This window comes from Neovison vison, chromosome 3 (genome assembly GCF_020171115.1).
Source record: "Neovison vison isolate M4711 chromosome 3, ASM_NN_V1, whole genome shotgun sequence".
NCBI classification, from domain to species: domain Eukaryota; kingdom Metazoa; phylum Chordata; class Mammalia; order Carnivora; family Mustelidae; genus Neogale; species Neogale vison.
The window spans coordinates 47,174,047-47,189,062 of record NC_058093.1 but is presented as its reverse complement, the minus strand read 5'-3'; the positions used below and the strand labels follow the sequence as shown (position 1 = coordinate 47,189,062).

Here is a 15,016-nt window from a genome sequence, read left to right as displayed (position 1 = left end):
GTGAGCTTGAACTGCAAGCCAACTGTTGCAGCATCTACAACTCCTGGCAGTGATCACCTGGCCACCTGGGGCCCTCTGACCTGCTTGGGCTGTTCATGAGGATGGAGGGGGCAGGGCTTTCCCTAGCGAGGTGGAGACTGCACCAGAGGAGGCAAAGGAGGCAAGGCAAGTGCTAGATTTCATTTTGTTTGAACACATTTAAATTTGAATGGAAGCAGCCACACGTGGTGGTGGGCAGCCTGTACTGGAAGGCCCCGCTCCAGAAGGGACCCATGGTGACCCCTTGATTCAGTCCTCCTTCTGCAGAAGAGAAACTGTAGACCCCAAGACAGGCTGAGGTCCTGCGGCATTGAATTCAGACCGAGGTGAGTCTTCTGAGAAACAAGCCGGCACAAGGAAAGGGTAGGACTGGGAAGCCTTGGAGAGCCTGCGGTCCGCAAGGGGCCTGGCGCGTGGCAATGGATGTCAAGGGGCCCAGCGGATTGCAGCACACGGGACCCTGTGATCCTGTGCCCATGGTTTTGTTCTGAAATATGTATGATTAGAAAACCCTGGCATCACCTGGTAAGACCAAACAGCTCTGGACTGCCAGGCCAGCCCCTGAGGGCCCCCACCCCGGGCAGCACCCTCACACCCAATGGCCTGCCCTTCTCAGGAAGAGGAAATAGAGGTGGCGGGAGTGCCATGGTACACCAACACCAGGTGGCGGCGTGCTGGCCACGGGCGTCCCGAAGCAGGGCGGCGTCACACACGGCGGTTATCACTCAGTGCCTTTTTATTGCCATTGGGTTTGTGACTGCTGATAGAGTGCCGGCTTGAGGAGCAACGGGCGGATAAAAACCATGGCTGGGCAGTTCTTGTGATGAGAGGGACCCGGCAGGAGCCAGGAGGACTCAGAACCTGACGAAGGTGGCATCGATCTGCCGCACAGAAGGCAGGGCCAGCATGATCTTGCGCCGGTACTGCGGGTCCTTCTGCAGGGGGTTCCGCTCCAGGTATACCGTCTCCAGGTTCCTGGCCGCTTTGAGCTCATCCAGGTCGCTCCAGCTCTCCAGCAGATTGTCGTTCATCTGGGGGCACGCACACACATTAGGGAAGTCTCACAGATGGAACAGCCCCAGCCTCCCGCCCCCATGTCTGAGCAGGAGTCCAGCGACAGGACCTGGCCCTCCCTACCCAGAAGCCAGCATGGCATCTTCCCTGGCCCAGAGGGAGCCCTCTGTCACCTCTTCACCCCTGGCCTCCCCATTTCCCCATGGGGAATGCTCTCTCTCCCACCTGGAGCTGGGGCTGTGTCACCAGACAGACCGAACCAAGGTAAGATCGGCAGAGAAAAGACAGAGCAACACTGCTCCCAAGCCCGCCCCATCTCTAGGCAAAGCATTCAAACAGGTTGGACTCTACTTCCTACAAACCAACTTGGGGTTGTTCCCAAGGCCTGACTCCATCCTCTGACCATAACCCAGCCAGCATGGCAGCGGCCACGGCAGCCAAATGGCCCATCCGTCCCATCAGTTGCCACTGGACTGCCCCACTGGGATCCCCACTGCAGGCATCTGAGAGGGAAATGCCCCGCCCCCGGCCTCCCACTGCCCATGCTATGTCCCCAGGATGCAAAGCTGGATGAGGGCTCAAAGCACGTTACGGTCCACCCTCCTGACCGCCAAGAGCCAGGAAGAATTCTCTGACTCTCAAACCACCATAAGACGAGGGCATGGCAGGCCCCTGGGTTCAGATGCCCGTCAGAGCATGGGCCTCTGGCACTCAGTCCACACCTGTCCATGGATCGTCGTGGCTCCTCCTCGGGCGGCAGGGCAGGGGGCTCCAAGAGGCGAGCCACCCTGGTTTCTACCAGTTCTCCAAGAATACAGCAGAGGGACAAGTGACAACAAGATGGCAGAAGTGTCCCTGAAGGCAAGAGGCAGTTAGCACCTGGCTAAAGTGGGAGGCAAGGGCTGGAGAGGCACACAGCCAGTGACTGGCTCCCAGAGGAATTGAAGCCCTGACCTGTACTATCTGCTGATCTCGGGGGAGCAGAGACCCCGCAGGGCTGATTTCATGCCAGCAACCCCTGGCCCCTGACGACAGAGCTGGAAGGCGGCGCATGGCGGGCTCAGACGACCCAGGGAAGTTGGCTCCAGCCTGTCACTGCTCACGAGGGTTTTGGGTGACAGGAACTTTAAATAAGGGCAAACTGAGAGCTTCTGGGAGTGTCTGCATCATGACCAAGGGGGTGTGACACCAGCTTCGTGCCCTGCTGGCCTCAGCCCCCAGGTTCAATTGTGCCTGTTCTAGAACTCACACATGGAGGGATGGTTGCCCCAGGGTCCCCCATGCACAGAGGCAGAAAGCAAGAGCGCTCCTCCCAACTGACAGGGAGCAGACCTGTCCTCTGTGAACCTGGGGTGGCAGAGGCTGCAGAGTGGTCCATTTCAGCTCCACTTACAGAGAAGTGGTGATGACAAGAGCTGCCCACACGTGCAATGAGAAGGAAGTGGAGCCATTCCAGGAACCCCCAGGCCCCTCGGGCAGGGACGCCAGAAAGGAGCTCAGGCACTCGACAGGCAGGACAAAGGATCCTTGAAAGACCTTCCCAATCTCAATGCTCTGAGGTCACCTTAGCCTGGAATTCTGTGATGCTGCCTTGGGTCTGGCACATGGCAGCCTAGCATCTGGACAGATGGCGTGAGAAGCCTCTAGTACCAGGCTGTTCTGTGAGTGTGGGTTCAGCAGCCTATGACACGAGGCGGTGGTGAAGGTGGGCAGACTGTGGAGACTTTGTAGGACTCTGGCTTTCACCCCGAGGTGCGATGGCAGCCCTTGGAGGGTTGTGGACTGTAAAAGGATCACATTAGGAAGCTGGGGTCATAGTGCTGGTTGGGGGAGATGGAGGCTGGGGCCATGGAGCTAGCAGCAGAGGGCAGAGAGGCTGGATTCTGGGTAGAAGGAGAGGGAAGAGGTCGGCTTGTGTATGATGTGTAAGAGAAAAAGAAATAAAGGAAGGTTCCAAGAATTTTGGCCCGAAGAACTGGGAGGCTGGAGTCCACGGATACTGACATTGAACTGAGCAGAGGGGAGCACAGGGGGGCTCCTGGGCTCCAGGCTGGACGTGCTGCTCGGTCCGGGTGGCAGGTGGTCAACCAACAATGCCCCATGCTGAGCACGCTGTCATGGCCGAGGCTCAGGAGCCCAGGGTAGAGCACGGGCAGGGAACACGAGTGTGTGTGCTGGGGGCATACGAGGGGTATTGTTTAGACTGGAGAGGCTCACTGGGGACAGGGAGGAGAGAAAAAGTCCAAGACTAAACCCCAGGTACTCTAGAGATTTGTGGGAGGAAACAAACTGAAAACCAGCAAAGAAGACTGACAAGTGACCAGGGTGACAGCAGAACCAAGAGTGAGATCCTGGAAGCCACACAAAGAACATGTTTCAGGAAGAACTGATACAACATGTCTGCTGAGGTCAGTAGCAGGTGAGGGGTGCAAGGGCCACTGAATCTGCTCTGTGGCTGCTGTGGGGAGCTCATCTTGGTGCGCCCAGGTGGCAGAGCTGCTGGGCCATGCTGGGGGCACCTGCCACTCCTAGGGGATGGGGAGCGTTGGCTGGACTGTGTCTGAGGGAGGGTGGTGAGGACATAGCTGATGGAGCCAGGTGAGGAGGCCAGAGATAGTGGAGGGAGGCGGGGATCCTGGCCAAGGGCAGAGGGTGGGAGGTGTTGCAGCACATTTGTGGCTGGGGCGGGGCACTGCTGGCGGGGAGCCCCTGACTGAAGAGGAGGTAGCCTCAGAGAACCACCTAGTCTGTTGCGATGGGAGGCTGGATTGTGGGGTCTCTCTTCAGCCAGGATGGCTGCCAAGGGCAGAGGAAATAGACCCGGAGAAGAGCAGCTGAGCTCGGACCTGAAGGCAGGAAGGCACTTGGGGGAGTAGATATGATGGGGTCACCTGAGGGTGAGGGGGCAAGGGCAGCATGATGCCAGGTCCCTGGGGACCCTGCCACGTGGACACTGAAACAAGGATTATGTGTGGCAGGAGCTGTGCTGGAGCACAAGTGGGGTTCTGACATCAAGGGAAGGAGGGGCTGAGGCCACAGGGGCCATGCACTGGGCGGTCTTTAAGAAGGAGGAGGAGAAAAATGGTCTGGAGCTGGTAACGAGAATAGGACCCCACACAGCCCACCTCCAGGCCCAGAGAGTAATCTGTACTAAACACTGAGGGTTTGGTTTCTCACCACTACTTTTTCTTAAGCACAGATCACATTTTCCTACTTTCATATCTAGTGATTTTGGATCAAATACTAGACATTGTGGATAATACGCTACAGAGACTGGATTCTTCAAAGAGGGTTGATTTTTTGTTCTAACAAGCAACTTAATAACTGGATGATCACCCTGAGGCTGTGTGGGCTTGGGGTCATACTTTGTTGGGGCCCCTCTAACTTGGTGGGGACAAGCCTCCAAACTCCACCTCCTCTGGAGTGTGGCTTCAGACTTTATTAGGGTGGATTTGAAGTAGGTCTAATCTGAGCCTGTGGTCCTTAATGCTCAGGATGGGCCTTTCTGGAGTCTAGCTGGATGGATGCCAAGAGTGTTGGCAAGATCCCTCCACCTGGGCAGGGCTGAGCTGCCCTACACCCCCAGCAGTGCAGCTGGGTAAGCCTTGAGGGGGATGGCCTTGTGCCCAGATGGCTTAGCCCCTCAGCCATGGACTGACAGGGGATCCCCACGTGGACCTCTGGGGCGCCTTCTCTGCACAGGTGCCCCCTCTCCAGGGCTGTGTCTTGCCATAAACTTTGCTCTCTGCTTCTTCAGCTCAACTGAACTGCCACACCGTCCCGGGGATGCAACATGCACACTGTCCACGAAGACAGAGCCAAACCATCTTTGTACTTGCCCAAGGCTGGAGGGCTGGTCTGTGACTAGTTCACAGCCATGGCCAGACGACTGTCTCTAACGACTTCCCGCGATGACACCTCCTTCCAGACCAACCCTACTTTCATAGAACTTCTTGCGGGCCTCATGTGTCACCGGCTTTGGGAAAGCTAGATTTCCAGAACCTGGGTCTTGGCCCTGGTGGAGGGACTGAAGCTGTGTCATGAGGGCTTGGACACCGAGAAGGCCCTCTCCTGTCAGCCTGAGCGAGCACCTTCCCTGGAAAGGGACACGGATATAACTCTTTTAGGACAAATTCTTAAGTGTTATTCTACTATGCCTAAGCCTATACACTTGTACAACCTGAGCCGCCCACAAGGTCAAGTGCAAAGTGAGATGCCATGGCCGTGCCGGGGAGGCCAGTTAAGAGAAAGAGCACTGAATGGGAGAATCACTAAGTGGTGCCTGTACCAGCTTCACTTGGGCCTTAAAACACGCAGAAAGTAGATTCATTTCACAAAAGCTGCAGGACGTTGTTTGGAAGAAATAAGTTCTTCTGTGGCATTGTCTGCATCAAAACCTCTTCCTGCCATCATGGTGGCTGATTCTGGCATCCACTCTGGGCCAGGTGGCCATGGAGCGCCCATGTCTTCTTCTGTTTCACTATCCAGCTCCTATCTGCCATACCACATGCTTCCGATCTCACTCAGCAGCACTAAGGCCAGCCTGTCCTTGTCTGCCGTGGGGGCTGTCTTTGTAAACTCCAGACCTCATCACTCAGGATGAACCACAGCCTGGACTCAGGACAGTTTTCTTCCAGATTCGGTGAGTGTGGAACTGAAAGTTTTATTGCCACTGGTGGGACACTGTAACAACTTCTTTGATACAGATGACTTTTAGAGAGTCTTATCCTTGTATTTTTCCAAAATGGAACACAAAACCATGCATTGTTTCCATACATACTCCAGGGTCTCCCGAGCCCCAGGAAGGGGAGTAATGTTCATGGAGGGAAAACTGATCACCTTCATGTTTCTAAGTTCTTCATAATGGGAATGTAAAGGAGCAGGGTTGGGGTGGGACCCTTCCCTTCCGGAGTATCTCCCAGGAGATAAAATTTTTAGACTCTTTTAATCTAGAACATTTTCCACCTTCTACTCACAATTTTCTCTGTTAAATGAAATTGACTTGTTTAAGAAATCCAGTTAACTGCCTTGTAGAATCTCACTCTTTCTGGATTCATCCACCTGTTTTCTTACGGTGTCATCTAGCTTCTTGTTCTAGTCCCTGTATTTCCTACAAATTTCAAGTTAGGTCTAAATGCTCAGTTAGAGTAGATTAGACATTTTTGGCAAATATGCTTTACAAATGAACCAAATTGGGAGACACTTAGCATCAGGTTGTCCCACTATCAGGGGTGGTAAATTTGATCCCATGGGTAAGTTGGGGAGCACACTTCCCTTTTGCAGTTAGCAAATTCTACGTGGGGTGACACATGGCAGACATCCAGCTCTCCAGTGACGAGTGTTGCCTGAATCCACTACTGGAATTATGCTATAGAATGTGTCCTGTTCGATGTTTTCCCAGTAGATTCCTGATGGTGCTCAAGTCCCAAACTTCACGGGATGTATTTCTTTGCTTTATGATGTTTTTTTTTTTGGCTGGTATTTATACAGAAAGCATACACTTGATTTCCCTCAAACTCAGTAATATCTTAAAAAAAGGTGTGGGAGAATTCTCAAAACACAGTTCAGACACCACTAGTGGCACATCAAAATCACTTATTTGCTTGAGAATCTGTAGGCTGTTTCAACAAAGGGGATGCATGTCTTGTGTGCTGCTGGTGTCAAAAGAGGTTTCTGTTACTTCCTGTAATGGTAGGGACTGAAGAGAGAGCCACAGAGAGCCTCCATGAGAGAGGCCCACCTTTTCAAAACCTATCACAGAGGGTCAATCCCGCTGCTTTTGCTGTGGTGTGTCTGTCAGTGAGACCCACACACACTCATAGGCAGGGGTCCTGTTGTCGATCGCCTCCCGTGGCTTCTACTGAGATTTTTTCTCCCTGTTATGAGTCATGCTTTCCTGCTTCTTTGCACACTGAATACTGTGGAGGTGACATAGAGTCTGAGTTTTGTTGGCCTCCTTTAGAAAGTGGTGTTCCAGGGGCACACAGGTGGCTTGGCTGGTAAAGCAACTGCCTTCAGCTCAGGTCATGATCCTGGAGTCCTGGGATCGAGTCCCACATCAGGCTCTGTGCTCAGCAGGGAGTCTGCTTCTCTCTTTAACCTCTCCCCTCTCATGCTCTCTCTCGCTCTCACTTTCAAATAAAATAAGTACAATCTTAAAAATCAGTGTTCTGGCAGAGTCTCTTGGTCCCGTGAAGGCTTGGTCACAGGCCCCAGCAGAGTGTCTAACCCACCCCTGATGCAGGGCTGTGTGGAGTGTCGCCGGAGCTTCTGGCATGTTTGGCATGTCCCTCCACTCTGGAAGGTTGGAACACGGTTGCTTCCATGTGCTGTGTGGCATCTGGAACCTCCAACCTGCCTCTAGTCCACGCAGCTGTCCGCTGCACGCACACACATGCAGCTGAGCTGTCGGCTAAGAAAGCCCCGGGCTGATCACTGGGGTCTGGTTCCTGTGCAGCAGTCTCCCAGCTGTGCACCTGCCTGTGTGTTTCTCACGGGCCCCTGGGAACCCCAGCTCTGATGGCTGCCTCCCTTGTCCAGGGAAATAGCCGCTGCGTCTGTGCCCAGTTGTCCATGGAATGTGCCCTCAGCTGAGGCCCAGGGTGTGACCATGGTGCTCATCCTGAGCCCACAGCCTGCAGATATCAACCACCTACGTCTGGCCGTGTCTATAGCTGTTTATGCCGAGCTGACAGGCAGAGGGCCCTACCCCCATGCCTAAAACTGCCTCCAAATCCAAATTCAACATGACAGGTTACACTTGCTTATATCTGTATTTATTTTCTTGTATATGAAGTGTTACGAAGGATTTGACTCACGTTAGTACATTTATTTATCCTGGAACATATTTAAAATAGTCTGAAAACGACAATACCAACATTGGCACTAGTGAGTGGCATTCAAGCTCTTCTTGGAGTTATTTCACATACACCATAGTCAGAGCTCTGGTTCCAACGTCACTTAAATAATTCTTTCCTTTGTGTGGTTGTCGTACTAATTTGAAATATTGTTAGTCATTTGTTTCAAGTCGTTTGGAATTGTAAATAAAAAACACTCAGAAAAATGTGCAAAGCATTCTAAAAAACCGAAATGCGCAAACAGATGTCCTCAGAGAAGTCGCAGTGGGTTGCTCGCCCTCCACCGGCCCCTCTGGCCCCACAGGTGACCATTCACACAGGTTAACGTTTCTGGTGTTTGCCTTCACACTCCATCTATGTGCCCACACTATCACTTATTTAGGGCAGCACGCCATGGTGTCTGGGGCCTGTCCACACTGACCTCTGGGAGCCGTGATGATCTGGTGAGGGCAACGCTATCAAGGTAGCTCCCAACTCCACTGCTGTTTTGTGCTCGGCTTCAAACGCCTCCCTGCCCGTGACCTTTGCCTCTCCCCCCAGAGGTCACCAGTTTCTGCTGATTCACTACTGGCATTTCCCTTGACTCATTCCCTTCTTTCCAACCTGCCGCGGCCACCTAGGGCCAGGTCTGCTCATGTGGCCACAGTGGCCGGGGAGGCAGTGTGGAGGGTCCCGGGCCTCTGCCAGTCTCTGCAGTCCTGCTGGTATGAAGCACACTTCAGCAGCCGCCCCTGAAATACACCTGTTTCTCCTTTTCCTCCCGGCAGAAGAATGCTCATTGGCGAGATGTAGGAAATACAGTATTAAAAAAAAAAATAAGAATCACACCTAGTTGAGACTTCCCACATGAGGAAGAGCACTGTCGATCTGCTCTTTCTTCTGCCTGTTCTGGAGGCCGTCAACTGCAGCGAGAAGGGCCTGGCCTAAATTGTACCTCTCATTCTTTTAGAATACACTTTTCTACACATTTGCTTTTCAGTTATGAAAGAAATACACACTTGTTATGGAAGACTTGGAGGAACCAAAGAGTATAAAGGGAAACAGGAAAACCAGCTACACATTTACAATCCAGAGACAAGGGTTTCTCGTATCTGCATCCATACTTCTGGTCCTTTCTCTGTGCATGTGTCCACAGGCAGAGTTTAATAACACGTGGATCTCCCCCAAAATACTCTGCACATTCCTTTTTCATCAACACTATATCATGAGCATTTTTCTGTAGTTAAATCTCTTTCGCAAACGTCATTTGAAGGCCTTGCTTCATAGCAGCATATTTCATCACAGGAATATACCATAATTTATTATTCCCTGCGGTGGAAAAACTGAATAATACAAACCTAAAGTTTCAGAAGAAAATCTGGGCAACTGCTTTTATAAGGTCTGGGTTTATAATCTCTTCTAAACTGGTCACTAAACCCTAAAAGCAAGGAAAAGACAGATTTGTCTTTCTTTTTTGTAATCTTATCTTTTTCTTTTTTATAATGAACATATAGACTTTTTCATTAGAAAATACAAAGCTATTGCCAATGTAGAACAAGGAATCCTGACAATTATGTGTTTTTGTAAATAAATCTTCGACTTTCTCCTCATTTTGCTGGGGTCTTGGGGCTCTGAAGCCCCCACAGAACCCGTGCGGTGCCGAGAGTCCTGCCACATCCCCGGGGCACTGGCTGCAGCACAGACCGCCGCCCACCTGACAGCCCAAACACCGCAACTCACTGTCTTTGTGTATTTTAAAAATTGATGAAATAGAAAATGTTTTATGTATTTACAAGCAGCTGTTACTTCTTACTCCGTGACTTGCTTGTTTATGCTCTACCCCATTTTTTAAAAAAAAGGATTTTATATACATATATTTTAGAGAGAGCAGGAGTAAGCAAGCAAGCACAACGGGGGAAGGACAAGAAAGGGAGAGGCAAGGAGAGAATCCCAAGCAGGCTCTGTGCTAAGCATGGAGCCCAATGTGGGGCTTCATCTTACGGCTCGTGAGATCATAACCTGAGCAGAAGTCACGAGTTGGATGCTTAACCGACAGAGCCACCCAGGTGCCCCTTTATCCTCCTCTTCTAGTGGCACCTCCGTATGAACTGTGTTCAATACATGGATATTAAAGCCTTTAGCGCACATATTTACACAAGCATGTTTTCCAGTGTTACCTACAGATGGTCTCTGCCCAACTGACCAACTTCCCCTCCTAAGTTCCTTCCTCTCATCCAGCCAGCTGTATGCTAGGCACTGCTCTAAGGGCCGCTGAAGTGAAGAGTGAGCAACACATTCCTCTGCCTCACAGAGCTCACACACTGCAGTGGGTGAGTGAGACAGGAAAATGAAATTAAAGAAGGAAACAGGACTTCAAATGATAGAATAAACAGAGCTGGATTTGCCTTTTTGTCATAAGCCAAAAGGACAAAGAACAAGAAACCACATTTTGCATATGTTGGACAACAGGCAAGACAGGACGGCGACTCCTGAGAGCAGGAAAACAAGGGAGGTGAGCTCTCTCCTCCCCGGCCTTCTGCCTGGAGTCCTCTGCAGACCATAGAGGGGCCCAAGCACAGCCTGGTGGCCTTCTGAGCGGAGGCAGGGAATGCAGTTTGGGGAGGCAGAGGTAGCTGGAATTCCTGGAGAGGAGTGAGCTCTGCAGGGAAAAAGCTCCAGAAGAGCACCTGGTGTCCCCTGGAATCTCGGACTGATATCGGGAGTGTGGATCGGCCCCAGAGCAGCAGCCAGAAGCCACGAGCTGGGCAAGGCCCGAGCTCACGCAGGGAAAGGATGTGTTTGTGCTCCCACCAACCATAGGCAGAAACCTCACTAAATGCCCGGGCAATCGCTAGATACCCAAGGGTCGCAGGCTAGAAACAGAGCAGAGAAGCCTTAGAGGACAGGCTTCTTAGACTCACTAATAAAGCTGAAAACAAGTCTTGAAAGGACCATGGGGTGACTCAACTATCTGCTAGATAAAAAGTTCAATATGCTTTAAAGGAAAACAACAAAAATCCAGAGAGTCAATAACTGAACGTCTCTCTTTTTTAAAAAAGAATTTTATTTTTGCATAATCTCTACGTTTAACGTGGGGCTTGAACTTGCAACCCCAAGAGTGGCATGCTCTCCTGACTGAGCCAGCCAGGTGCCCCAGTAATTTACCATCCTAATGGCCACACCCAATACAAAAATTATTAGCCATTTGAAAAAGGAAGACTTTAAGGGAAACACACATAAGAGGAGAAACAGAAGCTACAAAAAGACAACCAAATTTTCTTCAGAGTTGAAAAATATAACATCTGAAATAAAAAGTTGAGTACATGAGGTTACAGCACATGAACGTCATGGAAGAGAAGATCATGACATTGCAGACACAGGAGAAGAAGTCATACAAATGAGAGCACACAACATAAAAGCCAGAGGCCCAGCTGCCAAGCGCTCGACAATATACACATCACTGGGGGTTTTAGGAAGAAGCTGGGGGAAGGAGAGGCAGAAAAACTGTTTGAGGAAATTATTTTCAAAAGTTTTCTGCATTTGACTTTGAAAACTATACACCCATAGATCCAAAAAGCTCAATAGCACATGACAGGCAAGTGGCAAGAAAGGAAAGTGATAAAAAGAACATAAAATAGCAGCTAGAGGGAGGAAGACATATTGCACATGAGGGAACAAGGACAAGAACAATGAACCACTTCCCATCAGAAACAGCGAGAACCGGGGCCCAATAGGGTAAGTTCTCAGCGTTGTAAGACAGCCTCCCACCAAGCTGCCACACCAGGGCCATGCACCTGTAACTCTACCCTCCAAGAATGAAAGCAAAGAGACTTTTCCAGATCAATCAAAGCAGAAATAATTAGTTTACAGCATGCTGCCCAATAAAAAATGTTAAAATTCTTCAGGTGGAAGGTAAATTCCACAGTGCGAACTATACAAAACACTAAAAAATGCCATAAATGGTAAAACAAGTCAGTTTTCTTGTTATTAAATTTCCTTTGGGGCAGCTGGGTGGCTCAGTCTGTTAAGCATATGACTCTTGATTTTGGCTCCCGTCATGATCTCAGGGTCATGAGATCGAGCCCCATGTTGGGCTCTGCACTCAGTGTAGAGCCTGCCTGGGATTTTCTCTCTCCCTCTGCCCTTCCCCACCCACCTGGGTGCTCTCTCTCTTAAAAAAAAAAAAAAAAATTTCCTTAAAAGATAACTGATATAGTGACCTATCATGGGGTTTATAGCCTATTAAAAGTAAAACATAACACAATGTTAGCTGTTGGAGAGCAAAGGAAGCGTGTTCCTTCTTCCGTTATTTGTGATGTGATGTAATATTACTTGAAGGCAGACTGTGATAAATTAAAAACACACTTTGTGATTCCTAAAACAGTCACTAAAACCAAAACACATAGATAAAAGCAAATATGCCCACAGTGGAAATAAAATGGACTATCCCCAAAATAACATCATTTTTCCCAATCCGAAAGAAGGTAGGAAAAGAGAGAAAAAGGAACAAAGAAAACACAAACAGCAGCAAGATGGCTGACTTAAACCCACAAGGCACAGGATGCAAGTAAATGCAATTATATTAAATATAAGTAGGATAAACACCTCGCTTGAAAGGCAGAGATGGGGGATGCCTGGGTGGCTCAGTCGGTTAAGCGGCTGCCTTCGGCTCAGGTCATGATCCCAGGGTCTTGGGATCGAGTCCCGCATCGGGCTCCTTGCTCAGCAGGGAGCCTGCTTCTCCCTCTGCCTCGGCCTGCCACTCTGCCTTGCTTTCTCTGACAAATAAGTAAAATCTTAAAAAAAAAAAAAAAAGAAAAAGAAAAAAAAAAGTTAAAAAAAAAAGGAAGAAAGAAAGGCAGAGATGGGTCAGACTGGGTAAAAAAAACAAAACCCCTGTGTGGTCTATAAGAGATACATTTTACTTATTATGAAGACACAGGTTGAGTAAATGGATGAAGAAAGATACCCATGGAAACAGTAATCAGGAGAAAGACAGAATGGCCAGATTAACAGAGCAGACCTCAGGACAAGAACAGAGGGCGGTGAGGAAAAGGGACATTCCATATGATGAAAAGATAATGTTTCAAAAAGACATTATAATCCTACATGTCTGTGAAACTAATAAAAGCCTTCAAAATACAAGAAGCAAAAGCTGACGGTGCTGACAGGAGAAAGCAAATCCATAGTCATGACTGGATATTTCAACATCCTTCTGTTGGTAATTGGCAGAACAAATAGAACATCAAGAAACACAGAATTTGGGTGGTTAAAAATTTATGAGGACTGGCTTCCCACATCTCTTTCAGAGACTGGTTACCAACTAGGCACCCCCACATGTGATATGAGCATGGCAGGGCTAGGGAGCTCCCAGTCTGCGGGCTCCCCTCTGGAACGCACAATCCCGCTTGTTTCACAGGGCTACTGGGATCAGGAGACCAGAAGAGAGCATTTAGACACGGTCAAGTGCTGTAAGCTCAGCCTCACTTAACTGTCTCCATCTGGGGTTTAAGCAGCAGATGCCCTGGGTGTCACAGGGGTGGGGACTATCCAACTTTGAGCAACTGCCAGCCTGCCTGCCTCCCTGATGGGGGGGTGCCCCGCCGGCCCCTACCTGTGGTCTCAGTGCCCCAGGTCCCACGCTCTTGTCCCTTGTAGGTCACGGAGAAGGGACCACATGTTTTAGAAACACGGCTTCAGGATCATCTAGAGTCCCTGTCACCCAGGCCCTCTGCCACAGGGCTCCTCATTTGACCTTGGGTTTCTCGGTATGGTTCCCTGGCCTCTCCAGAGCCAAATCCCTTTGCTCTGATCCAAGCAGCCTATCCCCAGCTGTGCCTTCCTGTAGGGGTAGGCCGCACACTAGACCCACTGGGCTCATGGTGGCTGGCTGGTGTCCCCAGCCTGTGACCCTTTTCTTTCCTACCTCTAATTCTGGGTCTGGTGTCCCCAGATTTGCTCTGGCATCACAACCTGACACTACCTAAGACCCAGTGTTATTAACAAGGGGCTTGGGACATTCTCACAGCAGGGTACCTATGTTCAAGGCACACCCAGATGATCTTTTAAGATGAAGAAAGAAAACCACACAGGCTGTGAGCAGGGTCAGCAGCGTGGCTGGACGAGGAAGGATCGTGCCCGAGACTCAGCACAAATCCTGGTCGGACTGAGTACAACCAGGACAACACTTGGCTCATAGCATCACAGGGTCAGATGTGCGCAGGGATCCCAGCGGGGACACCAGCCTGGGAACAGGCAGTACAGACGCCCATGGGCTCTCACGCAGAGGGCCTCGTCTCAGGGATCATTTGGCAATGCGTGTAGAGGAGTCCAGAAGTTAAGACTTCCTACATCCTGTTTCTCTCCCTACTGCTTCTTACTCGCTCTGCGATTTGACTCCCCAAACAACATTATCAGAGAAGATTCGGCAAAGTCCCAGGAGGACGGGCTGCACAAGCCCACCGCCTTCTCCTTCTGTAGGGCATGTCCGCATTGAATGCATGAGCTCTTGGGCTGGGTTTGGCAATTCCAGGGTCTCTCCATCTGGAGTAATGTGGGGCTGGAGACTCTGCTCCCAGGTGATGCCGACCCACAGACAAAGCCCACCCCAAACCTGGTGACAGTGCCAACCCACCTCACCCTCCTGGGGGCTCTGGGGCAGACGCTCCTGCCCTCACTCACAGCACACCGCTCCAAGGTACCATTTCAGCAGAAGCAACATCAACCCCAGCATGTATCCACTTACCCAGAACTCCTGCAGCTCTGTTAGATGGCTGACGTTTTCAATTTTTTTGATTCTATTTGATGCAATGTCCAACATCGTGAGTTTGTTCTAAAATAAGGAGATAAGATTTTTCCTGGATTATCTCAGTTCAACAATGGTTGTGTCACTGCGCACATCACATCAGGGGCCCAGCTTAGAGCTGCAGGTCGAGCCACCTTCTCCACCCTCACGGCACAGGAGTGTCTTAACAGGATGGAGATGCAGGCCACCCATTTTGCTCCCACATGGAACCCTCAGAGCCACTGTGCAGAGCGCACATCAATCACTCCTGGTACCTGATGCTCCCAGCCCCAGACTCCCAGAGCCCTGCATGCCAGGGTCCCCATCCTGGCAAGACGCATGG

The 15,016-nt window shown here is 50.5% G+C and overlaps 1 protein-coding gene across 3 annotated transcripts in view; it reads right to left on the bottom strand.

Annotated features, from left to right (window-relative positions):
- Positions 1 to 757: 757 nt before the first annotated feature.
- Positions 758 to 15,016, bottom strand: part of PPP1R7 (protein phosphatase 1 regulatory subunit 7) — a 28,955-nt gene continuing 14,696 nt past the window's right edge. For all 3 annotated transcript variants that reach the window (XM_044242015.1, XM_044242016.1, XM_044242018.1), the window contains 2 exons: positions 14,635 to 14,721; positions 758 to 1,070 (listed from right to left, as the gene is read on the bottom strand). In XM_044242015.1, the coding sequence (XP_044097950.1) occupies positions 894 to 1,070; positions 14,635 to 14,721 (264 nt within the window). In that variant the 3' untranslated portion in view covers positions 758 to 893. The remainder of the gene's footprint in view (positions 1,071 to 14,634; positions 14,722 to 15,016) is intronic.